Source organism: Sinocyclocheilus anshuiensis, unplaced genomic scaffold (genome assembly GCF_001515605.1).
Source record: "Sinocyclocheilus anshuiensis isolate Anshui unplaced genomic scaffold, SAMN03320099.WGS_v1.1 scaffold658, whole genome shotgun sequence".
NCBI classification, from domain to species: Eukaryota; Metazoa; Chordata; class Actinopteri; order Cypriniformes; family Cyprinidae; genus Sinocyclocheilus; species Sinocyclocheilus anshuiensis.
In genome coordinates this window covers 828926-856900 of record NW_015542402.1, presented here as the reverse complement: position 1 = coordinate 856900, position 27975 = coordinate 828926, and the positions used below count along the sequence as shown (strand labels likewise).

The following is a 27975-nucleotide window of genomic DNA, read 5'->3' as shown; positions in this document are numbered from 1 at the left end:
TTCTTCCAAAACTCAGTTTATAAGAACATGCCCTCGTTTTATCAACCGAAGCATGAACACATGAGCTTTAAGATGCCGCATCAAATACAGATACAAAAAACGATTCCCACAGTCGATCTTTAGGTGCATTTAAAGGCAAAACGGGCACGGCATCAGTTTTCAAATATATTAATAATGGATTACCGAAGCACTTTGAGATGGACTGCACTGGACAACATCTTTGCCAATAAATTGCATTCAACTGCATCAATCCAACAACAGTACGATTCAGATTTTGTTAGCAATAACTTATCATGCAGTAAAAAAAAAAAAAAAAAACACAAATATTGTTGATTTTTGTGAAGTGCATTAGCAAAGAACTGAATAATCCTATGAGTGTTTGTGGTGTGCAGTTGCGTTATGAGTCGACCCAGCTCTGCTCCACGATGGCAGACACTCTCTTCTCATATTCACGTTTGTTCTCCTGATAGAGCTGAGCCGCTTGACTGTTGGCTGGGCTGTTTGGATTAGGCTCGTCTAATAGAGACTAAAAACAATCACAAATCTGAATGAGTGTTCAGTCGCACAACACCCTTCAGGAATAAATGCAGCTCGTATTTCACTCACAAATCACAAGAGTTCAGTGCGTCAAGACTCATACTGTTTGTCAACGTGAAGTTAAACGGGACAAAAATGCTCATAAAATATTAAATATGTAACCCTGGAGCACAAAACCAGTCGTAAGGGTCAATTTTTTGAAATTGAGATGTATACATCATCTGAAAGCTGAATAAATAACATCCATTGATGTATGGTTTGTTAGGATAGGACAATATTTGGCTGAGATACAACTATTTGAAAATCTGGAATCTGAGGGTGCAAAAAAATCTAAATATTGAGAAAATCATCTTTAAAGTTGTCCAAATGAAGTTCTTAGCAATGCATATTACTAATCAAAAATGAAGTTTTGATATATTTACGGTAGGAAATTTACAAAATATCTTCATGGAACATGATCTTTACTTAATATCCTAATGATTTTTGGCATAAAAGAAAAATCATTAATTCTGACCCATACAATGTATTGTTGGCTATTGCTACAAATATACCCCAGCGACTTAAGACTGCTTTTGTGCTCCAGGGACACATATATATATTATTTTTCCTGCATTTACTGACAGATCTTTTGACCAACTAGGCACACGGCAGTATCAAATTTTTTTCATTTTGTGATAATTGCTCAAGCTTTTATCACAATATTGAAATAAGTTGTAAAACTGTTTTTTTTTATAACAAAAACAACTCTATACATTTTTTGTGCATTGTTTTATTGTATTTAAATGTTCAAAGTAAACAAATGTTTCAAACAGATTAAAGTGCAAAAGAATTATAAAGAACAGTAAGAACAGTAATAATAATATAGTAATACTTTACAATAAAGTCTCATTAGTAAACGTTAGTTTAATGCATTAACTAACATTAACAATGAGAACTAGTTACATTTGTTACAGGAGTTATTAACGTTAGTTCAAAAATACAACTGAACTTAGTTGTTATTCAGGTCAATTAAATAATACACTTACGACTTTTAATTTTAATAATGTGTTATTAAACATTAACTAAGATTAAAAAATGCTTAAGAAGTAGTTTTCATTGTCAGTTATTGTGAGCTCGTTTAACTAATTAATGAACTGATGTTAGCATTACAGCATTTTAACCAGATGATAAGAGAAGTATTCTTAAAATGCATTCTAAAAATTTGAATAATAAATATTTACTCATGGTATTTTGAAGTGCCCACGATAACAATATTATGCATGATATATTGTATTATTGCATATCAGCACGTCTATCACCAACATTATTCCTGATCATAACTACAAAAAATGTATTCATTTTTTTTTTGTTGGATTTAAAACAACAGAAATATAATGCATATATACACCTCATTTAAATACATTCACATGTATTTTAATCTAAAATATTATAGTAACTGATTACATGTAATCTGGATTACATCATCAGATTCCAAAAATGAAGTACTCATAATTAGAACATATTACATTCTATAATCAGTTTACAGTTACTTTTTGGTTACTTTTTTACAGTTACTTTTGGTCGGTTAATGGTCACACTGACATGCAGGTAAACAAATCAAATATTAATATTTTTAGTGTTTAGATTATTTTCATTTTACATTTTTATGATTTGTTAGTTTTTATCATCTCACAGACCCACTGTATTTCTTACATTAAGCCCAGTTTGGGAAACCCCGGTGTAATGTAATGTTTAATGTTTAATTAAAAATGAATATATTTTCTTTCTCTTTGCTTTTTAATATCAATATGGTATGATTAATACAAGTTAGATAAAAAGTAATCTAAAAAGTAGTCAGAATACATTACTAACTACAGTTTTCATCATGTAATCTGTAATCAGTAATGGACTACAATTTGTTATGGAATAATAAAATGCAGAAGTGTAACAAGAACAAACCCATCATGCACCTGGATGGATGTCAGAATGGAGGAAACGTCATACGTGGGACTCCAGCGATTCTGAAGAATGTCTAAACATATGCTGCCATCTGCATACACTGACAAACACAATATCATTCATCAGAAACCCTGCAGACGCTGATCGCAATCTTTCTTCCAGAACGCAACTGTTAGCAGCTCACCGTTTGGGTGAAACATTTTGGAGATGAAGCGAACCGTAGGAGGCTTGTTAGGATATTCTTCTGAAAACTCAATGACCAGCTTAAATGTTCCTGCGGAGAGAGAGAAATCAGATTAATACAAATAGCATCGCCACATCAAGCTTTTGCGGCATGGTCAGTAAAAACATGAATGTACAAATGGGCTGCAACAACGAATCAATAATTAAAATAATTTTCCCGCCAGTTTGATGCATACACACGCCTGTCTGTGAAGTCTGAGCCTTCGTGCAAAATGAAAATAAGCACGACTTTCTAACATGCACAGTCAAGGATACAACCGTAAAATGTAAGTTATTATGAAGTTGCCTTTTTATTTTTATGCAACTGAACATGCCGTGCAAAACTGATTATATTGTAATTAAAAAACAGAGTGTGATATTTTGCACATTTTTCTACAATACTTCTTCTTAGTCATTAAATGCAGGTTTAAAATTCCACATGCAACACAAGTCATTGTATTGTTATGAGAGCGGTAACTGTAAACCGTCAGCTGTAGTGGAGTATGAATGTAATTATTATGTTCAGACGATTGTGTGTTCCTTGTTACAGTTAGTTAGTTATTTTAATTTAAAATGGTCAGCAATAAGAAACTTATTTTGTTGTTTTCAGGGATCTTTATACACACACACATATATATATATATGCATTTATATACAATAGAAATCTTTTCTAACAATATACAACTTTTACTATCAAAAAAGAAAGAAAAAACAATTACTGACCCCAGACCTTTGAACAGTATTGTGTATATTGTTACAAAAGATTTCTATTTTTGATAAATCCTGTCCTTTTTAACCTTTTATTTCATCAAAGAATCCTGTCTAATCCTATCCTGAGTATTTACAGATTCCAAAACAAATATGAAGCAGCACAACAGTTTTCAACATTGATAATAAATCAGCATATTAGAATGATTTCTGAAGATCATGTGACACTGAAGACTGGAGTAATGATGCTGAAAATACAGCTGCGCATCACAGAATACATTATATTTCAAAATATATTAAAATATAAAACTGTTATTTTAAACTGTAATAATATTTCACAATATTACTGTTTTTTTCCTGTATTTTTGATCAAATAAATGCAGCTTTGATGTGCAGAAGAGACTTCTTTAAAAAAAATAAAAATAAATCTGATCCCAAATATCAGTATTTTTTTTTTCATAAAAACATCAAAATGTTATTAATTAAATGTAAAGTAATGTTTAGTGTAAAGTAAATTGATAGATCATTAATGCTTATTTGTAAACATGGTAACACTTTACAACAAGGTTCCATTAGTTAATGTATTAACTAACATGAACAAACAATGAACAATACATTTAATACAGTATTTATTAATCTTTGTTAATGTTAGTTAATGAAAATACAGTTGTTCATTGTTAGTTCACAGTGTGATAACTAATGCTAACAAGCACTTTTTTTTAATAAAGCATTAGTAAATGTTGAAATTAATATTAGCTAAGATTAATAAATGCTGTAGAGGTGTTGTTCATTCTTAGTTCATGTTAACTAAAGTAGTTAACTAATGAACCTTATTGTAAAGTGTTACCGTAAAATTTTAGGATCACTATTAATGCAATTAATGTCTACTTCTAATAAATCATTAACAACTCCTTTACTACTGGTTTAAATACTGAACATCAGTTAGGTATAGTTAACAAATTGTTAACAACGGATAATACAACATTATATAACACTTACACAGAAGCTAATTAAACAAGAATTTGTTAACTACCATGATACTGAATGAAGAAGTCACTATTGGTGCATAGCCTATGAATGATTTAACAATGTAGAGACTACAATTTATTAGCTATGAATTAACTATTAAATAATAACAAATGATTTAATATTAAATACTGTTACATTTTATTTTAATTAAATCTATACATTTTTATATAAACATTAATAATTGGATTTTTTTTAAACAAACTAATCAAAGAAATATTGGTCACACTTTATTTTAAGGTCCAATTCTCACTATTAACTACGGCTTTTGTCTCAGTAAACTCCTTATTTGCTGCTTATTAATAGTTAGTAAGGTAGTTGTAAGTATGGGGTCGGATTAAGGAATCTAAATTAAGCTCATGCAGAATAAGACATTAATATGTGCTTTATAACTACTAATAAACAGCCAATATGCTAGTGATATGCATGCTAATCTGTAACTAGTTAATAGCGAGAATTGGTCCTTAAAATAAAGTGCTACTGAAATTATTAACAGATGCACTAATCATCAATACAACTGTTAGCTGCAGCTGTAAAAATGACACATTAGGAGTAAATACATCAGGCATGTTGGACCTGAGACCCGCAAAAGTTTATAAAAACATCAATAATTAATGCTGAGTACATGTTTATTAACTAGTGTTTATTTGGAGTGGCTCACCGTCTTCAAAAGGAGTTCCTACAGGCCTGCAAGGAAACACAGGAACAAAGCTGATGCTCTTCAAGCATAAACACGTCTGTAACAGATCCACATCTCTTCATGCACTGCAATGCTCTCGTTACACTTTCACTACACTGCACTATATATAATATGTGAGCCTGGAGCACAAAAGCAGTGTTAAGTCTCTGGGGTATATTTGTAGCAATAGCCAACAATACATTGTATGGGTCAAAATTATAGATTTTTCTTTTATGCCAAAAATCATTAGGATATTAAGTAAAGATCATGTTCCATGAAGATATTTTGTACATTTCCTACCGTAAATATATCAAAACTTAATTTTTGATTAGTAATATGCATTGCTAAGGACTTAATTTGAACAACTTTAAAGATGATTTTCTCAGTATTTTGATTTTTTTTGCACCCTCAGATTCCAGATTTTCAAATATGGTCCTATCCTAACAAACCATACATCAATGGAAGTTTATGTATTCAGCTTTCAGATGATGTATACATCTCAATTTCAAAAAATTGACCTTTACGACTGGTTTTGTGCTCCAGGGTCACATATGTTATATATACACTATATAATATCAGTTCTAGTCATTTCAGCATACATACCCAAAGATCACCGCGTTCCACAGCATGATGTTGTTTTCTGAAGGAGCACCACTCACACCAGTTGGAGGATCTTCTTGAAGTCTGCAAACAAATATGAACAAGCTTATGGGTTATATATTGAATACTTATCCTTCATGGGACCCCAGACAGAGTTTCATCCTCACATTATTTTGAGTGAGTTTCTCTGAGACCGCAGGTGTGCTGTTCAGAGCACACTCAGGTTTGATCACAAACACACTTTCTCTCGGGCTTTAAATATGACTGATATTGACAGAATGATCAGATTTAGCACTCCTGGGGAAATGTGGTATAGCGTTTTGGAATTATCTTTTAAATCTGGCTAATTGTTTGTCATAAATAAACATCTCAGAAAAATGTTACGGGGTTTTAAATCAGAATATGACTTTTTGTTACGAAACTGGGTGTAATTTTCATGCATGTCTTCTGTAGAGAACAAACAGCAGGTTAATCAGGCATTTTGAGGAAACAAAACAAGAAATTATAGATCAATATTCCTATGAAATATGAGATATTCTTATGAAAATGTTGCTAAGGTATTACTCCCATTATTACACTTCTTTTTTCATTATGATTTGCCCCAAGAACACATTAATATGCAAATTAGATGCAGTGTATAGATACATTGTGTATCAAGTTATGGACATTTTACATATTCCATAAAGTACAGTAGCATATCAAATCATTCTGTTATATCTTTCATAACACAGTTGAGAATCATCTTTGCACAAAGTTTGGCTAAAAACAGCCTGAAACATAAAAACTGAGTGGTGAATGAAAAAATAAATCATTTGTTTTTGCCTATACATGCCTTTTCATATCTATTTTTAATGTTTGATTAGTAATATGCATTGCTAAGAACTTCTTTAAAGGAGATTTTCTCAATATTTAGATTTTTTTGCACCCTCAGATTCCAGATTTTCAAATAGCTGTATCTCAGCCAAATATTGTCCGATCCTAACAAACCATACATCAATGGAAAGCTTATTTATTCAGCTTCAGATGATGCATACATCTCAATTTCGAGAAATGTACTCTTACGACTGGTTTTGTGCTCCATGGTTACATATTTGTTTTGAGAGACAATAAAAACATCTTGTGCATCAAAACCACTCCTTTCCCAGTAAAAATAAAGAACTTGTTTTTCAGGTCATTGATGTATAAGCCACAAAATAAACTTCACTCCATAAAATAAGTTTAATCAAATACACAACAAGCATTTCAAGGTTTAGTTTTAAGGATGAAGTAGGTGCAACTATAGATGTAGCTATAGAAATTAATGATTACCTTACAAACAGTAATTACAGTTTAAATATGAATTCACTGTAAGCATGCATGTGCACAATTAGTGCATTATTGTATCAAATAGTTAAAGACACTTAATATAAAGTGGGTCTGTTTTATATAAAAATAAAGAGTTATAGTGAAGTCCAAATGCCGAGATATGTAATCATTTGACTGTGATGCTATTTCTGGCTGTGTCTTCAGACCTACACAACATCTGTGGCCCTTATGAGTGCTAAACAAGCGATGCCCACAAATGCTGTCGACCAAGTACTGTGGTACTTTACTATGGTACTTCGAGAAAAACATCGCGAGCTCGTGCTAGCGCTGCTAAAGGCTAGTCCGGAGTGTAAACACATCAACACATCACACTCATCCGCAGACACGAACCTCTTGAAGTCTCTCATGAGGCGTCGTCTCGCCGGAGTAGACATGCTTTAATAACGGGTCATAAACGCGCAGAAGGCCGTCGCGTTCAGGAGGAGCGGAGCGATGCGCCGGTGACGTCACCCGTGACGCCATCGCCCTGGCAACAGCCGCGGCGGCTTTGATGCTGTTGTTTTTGAAGCGGATCACAATCCGGGTTGCCAGATCCGTGGTTTTCCCGCGGAATCGGGTTACTTTAACACTGTTGCCGCGGGTTGTTTTTCATGTCCGCGGGTTGAAGCGACACCAATAACTTGATATTTAGCTCCTGGGATGAAAGTTTTACCCCCTGGAACGCGTTTGTACCCTTTTTCTGAAACGCGTTTGGGCTAGTTTTGTTGTGAACACCTGGCAACCCTGAACCCAATGCCTGTTTTGTAATGCACCTAATTCTCTTCTTATGTAGATTCTAATTCTATATCCACAAATATACATTTTCGAATTGTAAACCTGTTTTGTAGTATTTCTACAAGAGATAAAAAATTATTTACTTACAGTTTCAGTTTTCACCTGTACAATTTGCACTGCCTACAAAATTTCTACTGTATTTAATTTTTAATTTTTATTATTCTGTATAATGCCCATTATGTTTCTATTTTGAGCTATGGTACTGGTTGTTCGTGTTTTCTCTCTTTCTCTCTATAACTGTTATTTTTAATTATTGTGTTCTAATTTGTACCATAGTGTAAACTAAATGTTCAAATAAAGCATAAAAAAAAAAGCTTTGATGCTGTTGAACATTATTTTGATTTTTTGGCCCTTAAAAAAAATTGGTTTCGGTAACTGCTTCATTAAGACTATTCAAACATAAAATGTGTTTATTTGAGTTGTACTATTTTTGAGGTGCATGAAATGTGTTTTAAAGTTCTAAGATATTTGAGTCATATTTATTTACACTTTTGTAAAGGTGTAAATGTTTTATTAAATGTTTTATTTATTACAATATTATCACTATGATGTTTGCATGAATTGGATTGTGATGTGCATGACTATTTAAGGTGATTATTTATTTGAAACTTCTATTTTTGTTGTCTATTAATGAACAATGTTTGCTATGTATTTGTTTTAGTTTTCAGTTTGTTTATTAAAATAATTAAAAATGTAAACGCAGGAACAATAAACTGGCAGGGAGGGGGAAAACAAACATTAAAGAACTTACCTCATAAATATTTAATCACAAATAGAGTAAAATACATTTATTTCAAACTCATTTATAAAAACTGCCCCAGAAACCATTTCCTTGTAAACAGATTCAACGGTGATATTTTGTGGTCTACACACAGAAACCTTTTTTCATTAGTTTTGGAGTTGTTCTTATTCAACCAGATTGTGATCAGATTTCTGCTCGCTTGTTAGAGATCATAACATGCAGGGACACTGTAACTGATAAAAATAAAAAGGGAGAAATTGGGCAGCCCTGCCTATCACCACACAGTATATCAAATCTATTAGAAGTATCAAAATTAATAACAACGGAACTATTAATTCCTTTATAAAACATAGCATTAGTGTCAACAAAGGTATTGCCAAAACCAAACAACTCAAGAGATTTTAAAAGCAACTGGTGCTCAATCGAGAAAAAGGATCAGACTATTTGAGTGCACAGAATCAGCAAAGTCAAGCAAATCCAAGATTAATCTTATATTGTTGGATATATATGACGGCCCTTTGAAAAACCAGATTGCGTTTCAGAAATGATAGAGTCAAGATTCATTTTTTATCTATTGGCATGCAAGCCAGGATTTTATAATCTGCAGTTAAGAGCGCAATGGGGCGCCAATTATCAATTGAAATAATATTATTATTATTATTAATAACCTTTATTAGGTGTATGGATGAGAGAAATCATCCCTTGATTCATGATCACGGTCATCTCTCTTTGAATGATGCATTCTTTGTACATTTTTATTAAAGGGCTTTTAATAGTATCCCAAAAGTGAGTGTAAAATTCAACGGAAAGGCCGTCGATGCAGGAGATTTGCTTTTTTCATTTTAACTCAGACTCACAATCTTCATCAATAGCAGGGATACGACACAGTATTTTATCAATACAGCTTTCACAACTATTAACATCAAATTTGGAAGAGTAATAAAAATGTGCAATAAATTTAGATATCTGAACTATCTGTTACGATCAATATTAAGAGCTGAAAGAGATTTTTTCTTGCCATTTCTCTTTTTAAGCACAAAGAAATAGCTACTTTCACCTTCTTCTAGCCATTTGGCTCTGGATAAATGCCCCTTTGGCTAACTCTAAATAAAGTTCATTCATTTGGAAATGAATCTTATCCAATATTCTCTTTCGATGATAACTCATTTAATCGACAAAGCAGATTAGATTCAACTTGAAGTCTAGAGGCTTTTAATGAATCTGGTTTCCTATCTTTCTTTACAGCCGTTATGCACATTAGGAAATAGTTATTTTGCAAGGTTAATTATGCTATCATTAAATTTATTATCCTTCAGTAGAGCATTCTGAAGGATGTGATTACTCCAGTAATTTTCTGATTTATAATTAGGATGCAAACCAACAAGATTTATTAAAATAACGTGATATGTAGCCCCTGGAATGTGAATTTTACGAGGGGAACCCTGCCAAAAACCAGAGGCGGACAGTAACTAAGTACATTTACTTGAGTATTGTACTTAAGTACACTTTTTGAGTATTACTTTTGGTACTTAAGTACTTTTAAAAGCAAGTACTTCTGTACTTTTACTTAAGTAAAAATCTGTCTTTACAACTTTTACTTGTAATGGAGTAATGTTTGACCAGCAGTATCTGTGCTTTCACTCAAGTAATGGAGTTGAGTACTTTGTCCGCCTCTGCCAAAAACATGTATTTTACCCCCCGGGAATGCGATTGGGCTAATTTCCGACTAGTTTTGAGTTGCAATTGGGCAGGTTTTGTTGTGAAAACCTGGCAACCCTGGTCAAGATCTACCTGTCATCATTTTGATCCCAGCACTTTTACTATATCCCCTTTAAATCGCTTTAAATGCATGTACAAAGGTCGCGACCCCAGCAGAATGGTTACTGCCATGACTGCACAAAATTTCCCCATTGTGTCTTCCAAATTTCTCCAGAATGTGTTTCCTGCAGAACAATTAAATCAACATCACTTCTCTTACAAAATAAGAAAACTGATTTTTTTTTTTAAATCTCAAATTTGTTTTTTTTACTGAAGAAATGTTTGACCATTACAAAAAAAATGTACAATTAAGTCCACATACACAAGAAAGAAGAACAATCTTAATCTGTCAAACAGCATTAAAGAGAGGAGAGAAAGAATAACTGAATAAAAAAAAAAAAAATAAATAAAAATATATATACATATATATATATAAAATAATAAATAAAAAAAACACATACATATAAACAACTAAACAATAGTTCAAATGATCTTCCTTCTTCCTAAGGACAAAATCAAGGACTACAGTGGAGGAACTATACAAGAAAAAATTAAATCTAACAGTATGCCATTTTTTTGTTAAATCCATAGACTGTAAAAAATCTCAAAATTTGACATAAACATTAATTTAACCGTTGACGTATTAATGAGGTCCTATCGCAGTGAAGGAAAACGCCCAACGACGTATTCGGGAACCAATCGGAACGCTAGAAAAGCCCCTGGCGGCCAATCAGAGCGGAGTATCCGCTGCGACTGTCCAATCAGCGGCGAGCCGGCTCTCGGTGCCTGATGTGAGGAAGGCTGAAGTGAAAACAACTGTGGCTCAGGGTGAGACTCTGAAGGCCGACGGCTTCTCGTTTCCTCCCGAGATTCCCTTATTTAATTACTTCAACATCCCTGGCCCACATGTAACGTTACGTCTCAAAGTAATCGGTCGATAGAAGGTGGATATTCGTGGAAAGCTGACCAGAAATCCGTGCGAGAACCGAGTGAAGAAGCAGACATGGACGAAAAGGCGTTTTCGAAAGAGCTCGATCAGTGGATTGAACAGCTCAATGAATGCAAACAGCTGTCGGAAAACCAAGTCAAGAGCCTCTGCGAGAAGGTATGTGTGTGAAATAAAGCACCAACATCGCCTTTCAGAGTTTATTTTATTGTTCCGCGTTAGCCGCCGAGTTAACGTTAACGTTACAAGATGGCGGCATTTCAAACGGACCCTTCCCTCACAAGAAACTACGATCGTTCTTAATCTCCTGACACAACACAACACAACACAAGCCAACATGTCTTGCGTAAATCTTTTATACAATCACTTGTGGTGGATATCGAGTTGGTTTATGGATTACAGTAGGCTGGAAGCTACAGTACTAATCAATCAAGCAGCAAACCGTGACTTATTAGCACTAAATCTTCTGATCTGCTAAAAACACAAGTGTATGTGTGTTGTGGAGAGTTTCTACATGTATAGAAGTTTATTTGAATGCAGCTGTTTTCTCATCACTGTCCGCTCTTAAAATGGCGCCTGAGTGACTGGCCTTCATCTGATGCTACAGATCTCACTCCTGTTCGGTGTTGCTAACTCTCACAAGATAAACAAGCGACCGCAGCCTCAAAAACAAGCCCTATAGTATTATTTAGGGCTGTCACCAGGGCTGGACTGGGGTTAAAGTTCGTCCCTGGACAAATCCAGCCCAGGAGTCCCCCGTGAATGTAGCGCTGGGTGATAGTTGAAGGCAATTGGAGTAAGTGAATTAATCATTATAACAGGACAGAAACAAACAATGATAGATATTGCTAGGGATGTAACATTTCACGATACGATTTTCTCACTTTTTTTTAATAAAAAAAGACAAATTATAAATGAAAAGATATCCTTTTATTATTGCTTGGACAAAATGCTGAACATTTCTTTGTGAAATTGAAATATGTTAAAAAACAAAACTGAAATGGAATTTTCAAACAACCCCCAAAACAAATAAATTAAGAAATCAACAAGAAATCTCTTCATATAAACAAACTAAGGCTTTGACCTGATGTGACATGACATGTGGCCAAGTATGGTGACCCATACTCGGAATTAGTGCTCTGCATTTATCCCATCCAAAGTGCACACACACAGCAGTGAACACACACACACACACACACCCGGAGCAGTGGGCAGCCATTGATGCTGTGGAACAGTTGGGGATTCGGTGCCTTGCTCAAGAGCACCTCAGTCGTGGTATCGAAGGTGGAAGAGAGCGCTGTACATTCACTCCCCCCACCTACAATCCCTGCCGGTACGAGACTCGAACCCGCAACCTTTGGGTTACGAGTCCGACTCTAACCATTAGGCCACGACTTCCTTCCTTGCCTGTGCTCGTTCCATTCAGTTAGAGGCAAACACTGGATTTTAATCACAATTCAAACAAAGATGTCGCATACATGCTGCATGAGCAGTGTTTAATATAAATTAGATTGTGTAATTTTGAAATTTGAAGCAAAAACAGAATTGTCTGACTTTAACTTTGTGCAGTTATGCTACATAAAACACCTCAACGAGACAAAAACAGTAGACAGGCGCAGATTCACTCTCAGACAGCAGGTGGCGTCAGAATACATTGTTTCCATGGTTACTCCTGTAAAAGCAGCGCTGCGCTTATAAACACTGCTTTAAAGGGGTCATATGATGCTTTTTTAAAAAAGGAAAACTTGAAATCGCATCATATGACCCCTTTAATATGCATTATACAGAGACGAGATGAAAAGAAAAAAACATCTGAACTTTTATGAAGACAGTCAGTTCCCCTCAGAGACACATTCATATAAACTCCCACGCTCAACTGTATCACAATTCGTTTAACATCTCAACTGATTTGAATCATCACATATTTGTATCGATTTCAACCGGCTCGCGGTGCATCGTTACATCCCTACATATTACTGAATTCACGGCAAATGCAACAGACTTAATAATGCATTTTTGTCACACAGAAATGCACTTGACAGTAAAGCATTGATTTTGAGCTAGAATGCAGGAAATGCATTGCTATTAAATTCTGTCATCATTTCCTCGCCCTCATGTCATTCCAAACCTGTATGACTGACTTCTGTGGAACACAAAAGAGATTTTGTAGAATGTTACCAAACCATTTTGGTTACCCTTGATTTCTTTTATGTTCCACAGAAGAAAGAAATTCTTACAGGTTTGGAATGACATGATGTTGAGTAAATGATGACAATTTAAATTTTTGGGTGAACTGTCCCTTTAAGAACTTTAACATGTGTAATTAGTAAACACCTAATTTATATAAGACACTGATATTTATCTTTAATCAGGCTCTCACTGAATTAATTAGAACTAAACATCTAAAGAGAAAGAAGTTCTTGCTTAAAATTAGTATTAGTAAGATAGTGGTCACAAGAAGTAAAACCATGGTCCTCATTACCGTGGTAATATGGTTTTAAAATAAGTAATACAACCCTCTACATTGCGAGTAAATCTTCACTCTGGGCGACTAAATAATGTCTGTCGTTAGCCATTGGCTAATAAATGTTGTGTGCGTTCTGTCACAGTTTAAACTGCCCTGTCAATCATTTTATCACAGTTAACATCATCCACATTGTTTAATTTAATTTCCTACCATACTGGAGAGAAATGAAGAGGCATGTTGATCTGCCAGTCGTGGGTCCTTCATGCCGAGAACTGCATTTAAAAGTTAATAACCAGACATATCTATATAAAAGTTCACAATGTTGCTGCAGATTAAATATAACCCTCAGGTTAGATATAATTTATCACTCAATCCCCTTTCTCTACCTGTCCGTCAGTCTCTCATATCCGCCATGTTTGTAGTTTTAACACTTTTTATGCATGTTTGTAGTTCTAATCGAATCCTCGTCCAACCTGCGATTCACAAGTGTGGATTAGGGCTGAATGTTAATACAGATTTCACAATCTGATTCTGATTCACAAGCACTTGATTTGAGATCTCAATTCATTATCAATTAATTTAGAACATTTTCAGGTAAATGTCAGTTTTTCTCAAGAAAAACAATGTCTCTGGAGGTTAAAATTAACAACAGTCCAAACACATTAAATTCAGTTGCTATTTATTTTTCTATATAATAATTCAAAACGCTGTATGCAAACATTTCAGTTGCATATACAATAGTTTTCATAACTAGTCTTTGTGACAGGTATAGTCAAACATGCCTTAAGTAAAAAAAAAAAAACAGAATATTTAATATGCAAAGCTAGACTATTCTAATCAAACAGTTGCACCAGTTTACATTTTCCATCTGAAGAAAGAAATTAATATCCTAATGGTTTTAACTCCCAATGTTGACTTTTGAAAAGAAACCTCGAATAAAGACGTGCAATCAAGAAAAACAGATATTTGGCAAAACTTACAGAAATAAGGATGAATGATGCTTTAGTTGTGTAGTATTAAAAACTTAAGGTAACTACTGGTCTATTTAACATAAAATTATAAATTTTTGACCCGTATTTTAAGCACTTGAGGGTGTGTCTTGTATGCTTGCTTTATTAAACGTCACCAGAGAATTCCAATAAGCTGCTCTAAAATGAGTGTAAACCACAGCTTCATGTGGCTTATTGCTTTTAAAGCGTTCCTAAATAAGCCTGACATGGTTTCACGAAATAAACCCACAGTAATACTGACATAATAAGGTCAGGTGTGTGTTTATAGAGTGTTTTATAAAGTGGCTCAGGCAATTATAATCAAGGACTGTCATAATAATAATGCTGGTTTTTCTATGCATCTGCTACTTTGGCTCAAAGTAAGAGAATCAAGAGAATCCTTGAACACATTTGGCTTTTGACGCACAATGTCAGGGTCCAAAATGAACACCCGAGCAGCAGATGTGGACAGGTGTCTGAATTTATATATGTGCGCTAGGGCTGCACGATATAGCGAAATAACACAAATGTAAATATTGCGATATGCATATCGCAACGTCGTGTGATATCTGAATCATTTTAATAATAGGCTACTTAAATTGGGGCTTATTGCTTTATTTTATTTGTTCTCTGCAGTCTAAAGAAATCCTGACCAAGGAGTCTAATGTGCAGGAAGTGAGATGTCCGGTCACCGTGTGTGGAGATGTACACGGCCAGTTTCATGACCTTATGGAGCTCTTCAGAATCGGAGGAAAGTCACCAGACACGAACTACTTGTTCATGGGAGATTATGTTGACCGAGGCTATTACTCTGTGGAAACAGTCACACTGCTCGTTGCTCTCAAGGTGAGTTTTGATAGACTGGAAGTCAATGGCTACCGGCAACTGTTTGGTTACCATCGTTCTTCAAAATATCTTATATATAGTCTTATAGTCGTGTCACAACATTTAGAAGGTTTCAACTACTAATTCATTCAGAATCAGAATGAGTTTTATTCGCCAAGTCTGTGCAAACACACAAGGAATTTGTTGTGTTTTTTTAGGAGCTCTTAGTACAAACATGCATATATGACATTGAGAACCGAAAGAACTTTTAAATAAGTAAGACTACGGGGGAAAAAACTATAAATAATAATAATGTGGTATACATCTGGAACAGAAGATTTATGCTCAGATTTGTGCATTATTTACTATGGAAGCCCTTTTCCGCCACTGAATAAAAAATAATAAAGGTAATTGCGACTTTTTATCTCACAATTCTGACTTTTGTTTTCTCATAATTGCGTGATATTATAAACTCGCAATTCTGAGAAAAAGTCAAAATTGTAAGAAAATAAAGTCAGAATTGTGAGATATAAACTCGCAATTGCGAGAAAAAATCTCTCGCAATTCATCTCGCAATTCAGATGCTATAACTCGCAATTGTGAGTTTATATCACGCAATTCTGAGAAAAAAACCTTACCTAGAAACCTCGCAATAACCTTTCTTTTTTTTTTTTTTTTTTTATTCAGTGGCGGAAACGGGCTTCCGTAATTTACTGTATACAGCTGTATAAATAAAAATATGTATAGGCCTATGTATTTACATAATACTTGAGAGAGAGGCAATAATTAGTTATTAGAGAATGAATTACAGAAGATAGGTGGTAATTTCTGTGTTAGCTGGAGATGGCATGGGGGGAAAACTGTTTTTATGCCTAGATGTTCTAGTGCACCGAAGTGCAAGCAGGTTGTGTCCAGGGTGAGGGGTCTGTGATCCTGAAGGTTGGGCAGGTGCACACCAATGATCCTTTCAGCTGTCCTGACAGTCCGTTGCAGTCGTCTTAAATCTGATTTGCTGGTTGACCCAAAGCAGACAGTTATAGAAGAGCACAGAACCGACTCAATAACAGCCAAGTAAAACCGTGTCATCTGCGCCTGAGGAAGGTTGAACTCTTTCAGTTGATGAAGGAAGTACAACAGTGACTCAGATCTGCGCCTGAGGAAGGTTGAACTCTTTCAGTTGATGAAGGAAGTACAACCTCTGAGTCATTGTGATCGTCCCACTTCAGAAGCTAAAGTTAGTATTTGTGTGTAAAATCACTGTTTATTTATTTGTTTTACCTGGTTAGCGTCTCGTGTTGCTCTGAGGATTATTTTAATACCTTTGCATCATTTATGCAATTTTTTTGTGCTTATTTGACCACTGTTTTATGATTTAAAAAGTTACAGTGACAGTAATTATCATGCTAAATCATACAGGTTTTTTTGTCATTATTTCATATTGGAAAAAAAGGAAACGTACTTGTTCAGTTGCATCTGCCTCCATTTATTTGTGATCACAGAACTTTAATCCAAAAGCGTAAACATTTAGAAAAATACTGATACTTTCCCATGTATTTACATTTAGAAATAATGATTAATTTCTATAAATTTTGCACCAATTAATGCGATCCGAGAAGGTTTGAGCGCTCTCTCCCACCTCACTGTATTGTTATCCTTTTAGCCAGAGCAACAGAGTTATGATGTGATTTATGACACCAAATATCGATATCAGGAAGTTCAGTGGCATCAGAGCATTGAAATATGAAACGAAAAACTTACACTGACAATATCATTTTTCTGTGTTCTTTGAGCAGTCTCTTGTAATTTTATAAGAATAATTAGTATCTATTATGGCAATGGTTAGCATGCATAGCCTTTAGTGTACTTGATGAGGATATTGCTTTTGAATAAACTATATTTACAGAACAATTTGAATAAAGTCTGTCAAAAAGGGACGTGTAACTTGTCTGAAGGACTGCTGGATGTCGAGTCCTGTGGTCTGGGCTCATACTCTCAAGTCTCGAGACCACGTCCGATTAGTCTTTATGCAGGTTGACAGCCTAGTTTTATTTTGTATATTTTTCTAATCATCGGTTATGTCTTCAAATTCTAGGTAAGGTACCGTGAACGCATTACAATACTTCGAGGGAACCACGAAAGCAGACAGATCACACAAGTGTACGGCTTTTATGACGAATGCTTACGGAAATACGGCAATGCAAATGTTTGGAAATACTTCACAGACCTCTTCGATTACCTTCCTCTTACTGCATTGGTAGATGGTCAGGTAGGTGGATCTTCTCTCTGCTGAAGCTCAACTGTGTGATGTGTTTTGATATTAAAAGACTTATGACAATATGCATTCAAGTGTATATTTAAGTCTTTCATAGTAGGATAACTGAACATTTCACCTCTGTGTCTCTAGAGCACTGTAATCCATTTGATCAGTTTGTTTAAATCCAGCTTGCTTGTCATTATTTATGCGCTGCTGTTTGGTGACGTTAGTGAAAGTAGTTGAAGTAAACTATGGTCCTATTCATTTTATTTTTTTTACATTTTCTGGACTTGATTTTAGTTAAATTTGGCAATCAAAATGCATTTCTAATGAATTGAAATCATGAAACCTATACAGTTAAACAACGGTCTATTAAAAGTTGAACATTTTAGAGCCCTATGAAATATGTTTTATTTTTTCTTCAAATTCTGTTTTCAGTTTTATTTTTTCTGGGTTTTATTTGAATGGTTTAATTAAAATTTAATAATCAAAAAGCAGGTCTAATCAATGAATTAATAAAAACAACATCATTTATTATTTTATTATAATAATAAAATAAAATAAAAATTTTATTTGTATTTTTTTATAATAATCGGGCCCCACAAAATGTTGTGTTTTTCAGAATATTAAAAGTAATCAAACGAAGGCATAAAACATTAAAGAGTTAATGAATCTTTTAGTCAAATGGAAATTAAACCATTTCATTTTTTGGCAAACAAAAATGATTTACTGTTAAAATCATAGGGCCCTCAGTAAACCCTTCAATAAGTTATTGTGACGGTTGCATCTTTATTTATATATTTTTTCCTTGTAGATCTTCTGTCTTCATGGAGGATTGTCACCGTCCATAGACACTCTTGATCACATCAGAGCGCTGGATCGTTTACAGGAAGTTCCTCACGAGGTACTGGACATAGATAATCCCATCATGTCATTTCTTTATAGAAGTGACTGTTTTAGCAGCAAACTATGACAGTTGCATCCCTACTTTGAGTTTTGCATGTGCAGTTTGAGTCAAATGGCAAAATAAAGCTAAAACAAAATGCTATAAACCGCACTAATGGCTCTGTTTGTCTGTGGTTTTCCTCAGGGCCCCATGTGTGATTTATTGTGGTCTGACCCAGATGACCGTGGAGGTTGGGGTATTTCTCCTAGAGGTGCAGGCTACACCTTTGGGCAGGACATATCCGAGACGTTCAACCACGCTAACGGCCTTACGCTGGTCTCTAGAGCTCACCAGCTAGTGATGGAGGTGGGAGCATCTCTTGATGCCACAATAGGCTCATAATCTTCTTTACTTTGAAGTTAGGTACATGAACATTGCTGCTGAATGGGACACGCGTCCGATTTCTTTTGGCACGGCCCTGTGTTATCTTAAAAAATTATATGTGGACACAAAGTGGACGATATTTGATTTTATTACTTTGCTGGCAGAACAGTCAGGTCACACATCTTCAGATCTCGACAGTGTGAGCGTTTCACTCGCGACTAAAAGAAGTGTGATCTGTAAAGAGTGTTTAGGAGCTTGTGTCCCTTTATAAAATATAAGGTCCTTATCCTAAGTGGTATAGCAAACAGCTTTTAAGAGGCCTTAAATTTGGGAAGAGAAAAGCAGGAATCACAATATTACGGTTACACTTAAAGGCTATGATTTGATTAAATAAATGAGAGCTGCACAGTCCAAGTCGGAATGAGGCACTGTTCACAGGCTTACTTTTTCAGAGCAGTTCACAATCAATGAATAATGCGCATTTATGCCAGTATTCATGTGAGTAATGATGCTGAAAATTCAGCTTTGCATCACAGATATATATTATATTTTAAAGTATATTAAAATGGAAACCCATTATTTTAAATTGTAATAATATTTCACAATATTACTGTTTTTTCTGTATTTTTGATCAAATGAATGCAGCCTTGATGAGACTTTTAAAAATCAGTGATTCTAAAACGACACTGTTTCGTCTCCTAGGGATACAACTGGTGCCATGATCGCAACGTGGTAACGATTTTCAGCGCGCCCAACTACTGCTACCGCTGTGGGAATCAGGCAGCCATCATGGAACTCGACGACACCCTCAAGTACTCCTTGTAAGTTGAAAAGCTTGATGGAATTGGATGCAGATACACATGCAGCAGATGAGCATCTCTGATCTGTCGTGTTGTGTGATTTCAGCCTGCAGTTTGACCCCGCGCCTCGCAGAGGAGAGCCGCATGTGACTCGCCGTACCCCTGACTACTTCCTGTGAATATAGTATTGCCATGATATTATAATCCTCATCATTCAGTTTAAAATAAGGGGAGAGGAATGGGCAACAGTATATAAAAAGATAAGAGAAAACTGATCCAGTGAGAAACGTCTGTGGACCAAAAGGTGTGTGCCATATCCAAACCGATCCAGGAGCACCAGATATCAGCCGCCTGTCCTCCGTTCCTGTCTGCTCTTGCTTCTGTCCTCCGCTCTTTAGATGAACACAGGCTGTGAAACCCTTCTGAACACACGGTCTCCTTCATGAACCCTGTTTGTGTTCTTCTTTTTCTTTTTTTATGTCTGTTTGCACTTTTTTTTTTTTTTCAACAGAACAAGGTCAGTTTTACAGTTTATTTCCATGTTCTACGGGTGATTCGATGCTTTTATATCCCAACAAGCAGGCTATAATCTTTCCTACAATGAACATGTTAAACAAATGCCAACTATTGATATGCGGCAGACTAAGATGGCATGCTGTCGTCTGAGTCCTGGAATAGCTTCATATGATGGCTCTGTGTCTGTATAAAGGGTACCAGTTCAAGAATAAAGATGGATATTGCTCCTGTGTCTTGTGTGCTGCTCTTCCTGAATCCTCAATCGATCCAAGCATAGACTTTAGTCAGGGTTGCACAAGGGCTGGGTGATAAAACTATAGCATATCGAGATAAAATTTATGTTGATAACAATGATAAACTCTGGACATTTTTACTGGATATGGATTAATCTAACAGCAGAAATAAATGCAACAACAGCCAGTCAGTGCATGCGTCTAATAAATCTGCGTGTCTCTGTGAATGAATGTGAATGGATTCGTCTGATACTCGAACTCAAACACGTGCGACTCGCTGTGATTTCAGCGCCTGTGTCTCAATATATGAGGATATGAACACATGAACTTCTTCTCCAGAGATGCTCTGAGTCTCTTCAGAAGCCTTACACCGCTTCATCTGAGAAAAACTACCGTCAAGACACTGAAACTGAAAGACCTTCACCCGTCAAAATAAAAAGTGGTTTAACTTGAGGAAATTATGACAAAAATATATTACTATTGTATACTAAAATATAATTCTCACAGTAATAATTTTTAAGGAAAATCATACAACCAAGGTATTTTTTTTTTCATATATACAATTCTTTTGTGCAGCATCTTGCTTCACAATAAAATGCAATGTTTTGTTGTAAATTAATAAAATTTGATTACATTTTAAAATAATGATCAAACTGTTAAAGTTTTAACCATTTCATTAGACACTGTTTTTATGATAATTTTGTACTGAATCATAAAACACAGAATCTGGAAATAATGAAATGCAAAACAGAATTTAAGGCAAAATCAAACACATTTCATGGGGCCCCAAATTAAAAGGTATCTTAATACGTGGAGTTAAATTGTGAACAAAAAGTTCTGTTTGCATTCATTCTCAAGGTCTAACAAACATGGAAAATATTTCCTTCCCCATTATCAGTTAATGAATCATCATATGATATGGGGAAAATATTGTGATAATATTTTTGGCCATATCACCCCCAGCCCTGTTGAATGAAAACGAGGCTGTGAGGGACTGAAGTACAGTGTGTTCAAATGGTTGTACTGTTGTTTAACATATCAATATATATATAATATGCAAAAACTCCATAAAACAGTGAAGTCATTAGAGGTGAAAATGACATGATCTAAGACCTTTATACAGTGCGTGCCATTGAATATGGCGTTTAAGCTGATGAGGTGTATTGCTGTTACTGCGTCTCTAAAGTCAAGTCAGTTCTGTAGCTCTTCATAGAATACAGATTGTTTTAAAGCAGCTTAATGTAAATGTGAAAATTATCAATTATGAAATGAATTCAACATCAGCTACAGAAGACAGTGCCATTGGGTCATTATTCAGCTCAATTTAGCTCAAATTCTGTTCCCATCCCATAGTGTCAGTGCATTAAATCAATACAATTACTGAATATGAATTGCCTTTTAAACCTTTAACCCTCTGTTACACAACTGAACAAATCAGGAAGGAGAAGGAAAACTTGTCTAATATATTAAATACATAAATAGAGTATACACCTTATTTAGATTAATTTTAATAAATCAAATATATAATTAAATAAATAAATATAAACAAAGTGTTTCTCCCCACAAAATTATGTATTTGGATGTTATCAGAAAAAATTAATTGTGTATAAAATAAATACAGTATATATATATTAATTCATAATGTCAATATATAATGTAATATTTTTTAGTTTTTTTAATAACACAGCTATGTCATAATTATTCAACCCCTATTCAACATTGCTGTCCTTTAGTCAATTATGTGTGGTGGGGAACAAAATTGACTTGAAACACAATTAAGCCTTTAGAAACTTTATTAGAAAACAGAAGCTGTTTACACATACATACAATTAGCCCATGCATGTGCTGAAGTTGAGTAGAAAATATAACATTCAACAGAACTCTCACAAATGCTATAGAGAAGAAATAGTTGTATTAAATTAGAATAAATTTGATGGCAACTGTATGTCATAAAATACAAATACAAAAACAAGAGGACAGTGATGTAGAATTATGGGAAAAGATGCAGCATCACAACCTGGAATGCTAAAATTCAGAACTCGTAGAATTAAAACAAGTAGGTTTTGAGGAGTATTTATCTAAATATTTAGTCCCAGTGATGTGTTGCCAGGTCCTCGGTTTTACCGCGGAATTGGGCTACTTTAATACAGTTGCCGCGGGTTGAAGCGACCACAATAACTTGATATTTAGCTCCTGGAATGCGACTTTTCCCAGGGGAAACCTACCAAAAACGTGTGTTTACGTGTATTTATTTACCCCTCGCCCCGGAACGCGATTGGGATAGTTTTGAGCAGCAATTGGGCGGGGTTTGTTGTGAAAACCTGGCAACCCTGATCTCAGTCTCATAAGGCCTTATTGACGTTGAGTTTAATACTTTCGTCGCTCTCAGTAACGGTAAGAACGGGACAAAATCTGCCACATGAGCGTGTCATATGCTATATATTGACAGCGAAGAGTCGCAGCGGGCGAAATATTGTGTGAAATTAAGTTTTAACCCGCTTGAGGCGATGAATACAGCGGTTGCTATGAGAGGCCTATAGCCGCGCGGCTAACGTTAGCTTAGCATCACAAACAGCCCGTGCTTTATGTTTCTGTGCTGTTAAAGTACGTTGAATGAAACACTGCGACAGTAATAGTCTTGATGCTTAGAGGGTGTTAAGCGTGATGTATGAACATGCTGGAGAAGTGCACTTGTTAGGGAATCTCGCTGTAGCGCTCTGTGTGCTTCGACTGGAGCGGGTTTCTTGATTTTCTCACTTCCATTCTATGGCAGCCAGGACAAATGCCGTAAAGGGTGTGTCGTAGTGATGACGCACGTTATCGTTAACGTTATCGGTGTTTTGAAGGCAGATCAACGTTCACAACGAAAAAATATGTGCAAACTGTAAAGAAGCAGAGATCAGGGAGCTCCTCACTATCCTTGCTGAAGCTGAGATCGTTCGCCATCTTATGCCTAGTTCACACTACAGGATTTTAAGCCCGATTTGCAAGTTAACGAGCTTGCCGACAGGTCGGGCTGTGATTGGGGGAAAATCAGCGTGTGATCAGTGCTCGGCAATCTTTATGTGTGAACTACTCAACAATGCATCAAAGAGGCTCGCTGACACGTCGCCGACACCTTGCAGACGCCAAACAAATATCTTAAGGCATGAGTTGAGGTCAGTGGAAGAAAAACAGCAGCAGCAACACGGCTTTAAGAAAAGTGTTGACACAAGAAATGGAGCAATTTTTTCATCGCACAAAAAGCTTGCAGCACTGATTTCTTCCCGATGTTCATTTTCAAATAAACAACTCCTGTTTCACTTGTTGTTTCGCGTCATTCCCGTTCAACTTCTCGCGTGTGTTTTCTGACTAAACGTGGTTTGGGGACGGGTGCATGGGAGGGCTGCAAGAAAAAAGCCAGTCCTCAAGAAAGACCAAATGCAGTCACAACTGAGCTTTGCCAAAACACACCTTAAAGAGTCTGAGGCAGATGAAACTAATGCCTAGTTCACACTACAGGATTTTAAGCCCGATTTGCAAGTTAACGAGCTTGCCGACAGGTCGGGCTGTGATTGGGGGAAAATCAGCGTGTGATCAGTGCTCGGCAATCTTTATGTGTGAACTACTCAACAATGCATCAAAGAGGCTCGCTGACACGTCGCCGACACCTTGCAGACGCCAAACAAATATCTTGCATGCTAAATATCTGGACCGGTCGGCCGACTCGACATCACGTGGTGTCAGGGGTCGTGACGAGCTACAGCCAATGAGAGAGCAAGCATGGGTTGAGTCAGTGGAAGAAAAACAGCAGCAGTAACACGGCTTTAAGGAAAGTTTGGATACAAGAAATGGAGCGAATTTTTTCAATGCGCAAACAGCTTGCAGCACTAATTTCTTCCCGATGTTCATTTTCAAATAAACAACTCCTGTTTCATTTATTGTTTCGAGTCATTCCCGTTCAACTTCTCGTGTGTGTTTTCATGACAAAACGTGGTTTGGGGACGGGATAGAGTCGTTGGGTGACAGAGTTGTTGTCAGCTCGTGTAGTGTGACCCCCTGTTGCGGTAGTGTGACGTAGTGTCACGTAGTGTGAACACCCCAACAAATCTGCCGACGTTTTAAGTCGTGTAGTGTGAACTATGCTTAAAATTTAATTATTTTCCTCAACATTAAACGATAAGTCTGGCGGAAGTCCAGTCCAGCTCACCATCCAAATAACAGCATTCCTGCAGTAAAGCATGGAGATGGTAATATTGTCTTATGGGGGTGTTTCTCTGCAGCAGAAGTGAAAAAGAAGTGAAGTGAAAGTGACATGTGGCCAAGTATGGTGATACCTTCCAACATGACAATGACCCAAAGCACACAGCAGAACTGAGCACACAGTGATTGAAGGAGAAAAAAGTGAATGTCCTTGCATGGCCTCGTCAGAGTCCAGACTTAAACCCCACTGAAAATCTGTGCAATGACCTGAAGACAGCAGTCCACAAACGCTCACCATCAAATTAACTGAACTTGAGCAGTTCTGCAAAGAAGAGCGGGCAAATATTGCAAAGCCTAGATGTGCAAAGTCAGTAGAGACCAATCCCAACAGACTAAAGGCTGTAATTAAAGCAAAAAGTGGTTCAACAATTTGGATGTTATCAGAAACACACACACACATACATATATACTGGGCTGCGTTAATGCATGGGCTTGCCTGGGCTTAAAGGGGTCCTATTATGCTCTTTTACAAAGTCTTGTGATATCACAAATCCCGGAAAATATGCATTGTAGTCCAAACGAATAGTTCGTTGTAGTTTTTTTAAAAGTGATTTCTGTTAAATAAAATATCTCCTTTTGAAGTGGACTTTGAGCTTTGTAACTTTGCAGATCTTTTTTATGCTCAAACAGCAACATTACAGATTAACTCAAGTTTAAAAAGTGAAAAAGCATAATGGGACCCCTTTAAGGGGGTCCCGCGGTGATATCAGAAAATACTGTAACCGCAAATTACGCTTTATAGTTTTGCTTTGAATGCGTCGTTGCGAGTGTGCGAGCCTGTGCCAGAAGTGTCAATCAAACGCTTCCAAATATGAAAGAGAAATGTGAAAATGTGCCAAAAATAAAGTGGAAAGTCAGTCATATTTGTTACAAAATTTTTCCAAAGCTCACAACACATTTTAATGCAGGGCTAGGAGAAGATGCAGATCATGGCAAAGGTAGGTCATATGCTATCAGTAGCTAGATAGGCTACAGTAGACTATAATTAGTCAAATAATTAACTCTTTTTTCCATCATAACATAGTTGAGCTTGCAGTAGTTAGTTAGCTACACCACACTACAGCTGTGTAATGTAATCATTTCTATGACGCATCGAGATGCTGATGTGGACGATTCTGCATAAATGCAAATTAAATAGTCCTATCCTACATATTAATGTACTGTTTTATTATAAGAAAGTACTCTTGTTATAGGCTATATTAATAAAGAGAAGTTGCGTATGCCTTTGGAAGCAAAGCACTTAATAGCGTCTGATGTTTCCAGATACTCTTCTACCAGATAATACACTTCTTTGTAGCAAGATATTTGTGCACATTGCGTTTTTTTACGAAAAGAACATGCATGAATGAGAAAATAATGCGGGATGTGCTATAAGTGCAATAGGCTAAGCCACAAAAAAATATCTCAATGAGTTCATAATGCATTTAAACAAAAAACACAATTTAATGCCACACATTTTTATATAGAAATCTGTGTAAAATATGTCTGTGTAGTTCATGCACTGCACATTTGTGTATATTTGATATGACAGACCCTTCTGATGTTTTGTTAATGGCATTTATTACTACAAAATTAAAGGCTGACAACTTGTGCTTTGTGATTATTAAGATTGAGTGAATGTAGGCTGTAGTTCTCGTGGATGAAGGGCCCCTCAAGAGGTAAAGCCCAGGGGCCCCTTACAGTCTTAATGCAGCCCTGTGTCTGTGTGTATATATATATATATATATAAAGCTATTTTTCTCTCCTATATTTCACCAAAATATAGTTTGAGAGAGCTACACATCTCTGTATTGCAACAGAAAATAGCAAATGTTTCAGTGGTACTTGATGCATCACTTTCATCAGCTGTTTTGATTTTATGTTCTAAATAAATACAGTTGCATTAAAATATATTTAACTAGTTAATAGATGGATTTGAAAATACATTCACTTATGTCACATTTGAAGAAAAAACAGTAACACTTTATCTCAAGGACCAATTCTCACGTATTAAGAAGCACACATATTACTAGCATACATTTCTCCAAATCTGATGAAGAAACAAACTCATCTACATTTTGGATGGCCTTTGGGTGAGTAACATTTCAGCAAAATTTCAGTTTTGTGTGAACCATTCTAACAAAGTTAGAGTAAACACATTTTCTGAAAGAACAATTTAACTGAATTGTATACATGTTAAATCTGTATTCACAATAATGCCATTTTATTTGTTTTTAAAATGCTACATTGTTGCAATTACATATCAGGATACATTAGTGCTGCATGATTATGACAAAAATCATAATGGTCGATTATTCCCTTGAAACTGTAATTGCGATTATTAATTATGATGATCACAATTTACACTGAATGATGTTTTGCTTTATACCTTTGTTTGAAGCAAATGCATGCCACATTTTTATATGAAAATAAGCTGAAAACACTCAAAAAAAGTAAAAATGTGCATGGTATTATAATGTTATACCAAAACTAAAACAATGGAAAAAATCCTTTAGATAACATAGAAAGAAAAAAGCACGCAGAATAAGTGGACTTTTTTTATTGCGCCTTTGAACGATTACGTAATTGTGGCATCCATAATTGTTATCACGATTAGAACTTCGATTAATTGTGCAGCCCTATGATGCATCTGTGAGGACAATAGAAGCAATCGAACCAACAATATCTCTAGTCTCCGATATGGTAGGAAGTTAAATGAAATGAAATGTGGATGATGTGGATAAAAAAAATAAAAAAAAATTTAGTGATGGGAAGTCCGGTTCTTTTCCGCGAACCGGTTCTTTCGTACAGTTTGTTTTAATGAACCGGTTCAACGGTTCTTTTACGTCATCACGTAATGACGTCAATTCTATCGTCCCAATCCCCATCAGCTGCTCGAGCTCAGCGTGTTCCAGCGCTGTTGGAGGTACAGGAGAAACATATATATACTCCGGGATATTGGTTTATTTCGAGTCGTAGGGACGCTGTAAGGCATTTCTGAAAGTGAGAAACGTTAGAAAATTGTGTATCATTGCTGACTCGATATGCGAACTGTTTTGAACGATTCTATCCGATTTGATGAACCGGTTCACTAAAAAGAACCGG

At 35.6% G+C, this 27975-nt stretch overlaps 3 protein-coding genes across 4 annotated transcripts in view; 2 read left to right on the top strand and 1 right to left on the bottom strand.

Moving 5' to 3' along the window:
* Positions 1-162: 162 nt before the first annotated feature.
* On the bottom strand, positions 163-7536 carry LOC107692974 (ubiquitin-conjugating enzyme E2 B). Of its 2 annotated transcripts, none has more exons than XM_016492202.1 (6): positions 7406-7536; positions 5714-5794; positions 5093-5118; positions 2660-2749; positions 2487-2575; positions 163-526 (listed from the first exon to the last, which is right to left on the bottom strand). In XM_016492202.1, the coding sequence occupies exons 1-6, from the start codon at positions 7447-7449 to the stop codon at positions 398-400; spliced, it is 459 nt and encodes a 152-aa protein (XP_016347688.1). In that variant the 5' UTR covers positions 7450-7536; the 3' UTR covers positions 163-397. The 2 variants fall into 2 exon arrangements, with proteins under 2 accessions (XP_016347688.1, XP_016347689.1); XM_016492203.1 differs by having other exon boundaries at positions 442-526; positions 2476-2575.
* The window catches only part of LOC107692975 (S-phase kinase-associated protein 1), a 28162-nt gene continuing 5055 nt past the window's right edge, over positions 4869-27975 (top strand). The window contains exons 1-3 of the mRNA XM_016492204.1: positions 4869-4874; positions 13757-13766; positions 19935-19939. Coding sequence (XP_016347690.1) covers positions 13764-13766; positions 19935-19939 — 8 coding nt within the window. The 5' untranslated portion in view covers positions 4869-4874; positions 13757-13763. The remainder of the gene's footprint in view (positions 4875-13756; positions 13767-19934; positions 19940-27975) is intronic.
* On the top strand, positions 11121-20646 carry LOC107692973 (serine/threonine-protein phosphatase 2A catalytic subunit alpha isoform-like). The gene is made up of 7 exons (XM_016492201.1): positions 11121-11454; positions 15388-15597; positions 17669-17842; positions 18645-18734; positions 18921-19082; positions 19803-19921; positions 20007-20646. Exons 1-7 carry the CDS (start codon positions 11353-11355, stop codon positions 20077-20079), a joined length of 930 nt encoding a protein of 309 aa, XP_016347687.1. The 5' UTR covers positions 11121-11352; the 3' UTR covers positions 20080-20646.

What these genes read in the sequence shown, in the direction of transcription:
- LOC107692973 (XM_016492201.1), top strand. Translation starts at nt 11,353, where the DNA reads ATGGACGAAAAGGCGTTTTCGAAAGAGCTCGATCAGTGGATTGAACAG. An exon ending in TACAGGAAGTTCCTCACGAG is followed by an intron (nt 18,735 to 18,920) that starts GTACTGGACATA and finishes GGTTTTCCTCAG; the next exon opens with GGCCCCATGTGTGATTTATT. An exon ending in CTCACCAGCTAGTGATGGAG is followed by an intron (nt 19,083 to 19,802) that starts GTGGGAGCATCT and finishes TTCGTCTCCTAG; the next exon opens with GGATACAACTGGTGCCATGA.
- LOC107692974 (XM_016492202.1), bottom strand. Translation starts at nt 7,449, where the DNA reads ATGTCTACTCCGGCGAGACGACGCCTCATGAGAGACTTCAAGAG. An exon ending in TGGAACGCGGTGATCTTTGG is followed by an intron (nt 5,119 to 5,713) that starts GTATGTATGCTG and finishes GTTTCCTTGCAG; the next exon opens with GCCTGTAGGAACTCCTTTTG. An exon ending in CAAAATGTTTCACCCAAACG is followed by an intron (nt 2,576 to 2,659) that starts GTGAGCTGCTAA and finishes TGTGTTTGTCAG; the next exon opens with TGTATGCAGATGGCAGCATA.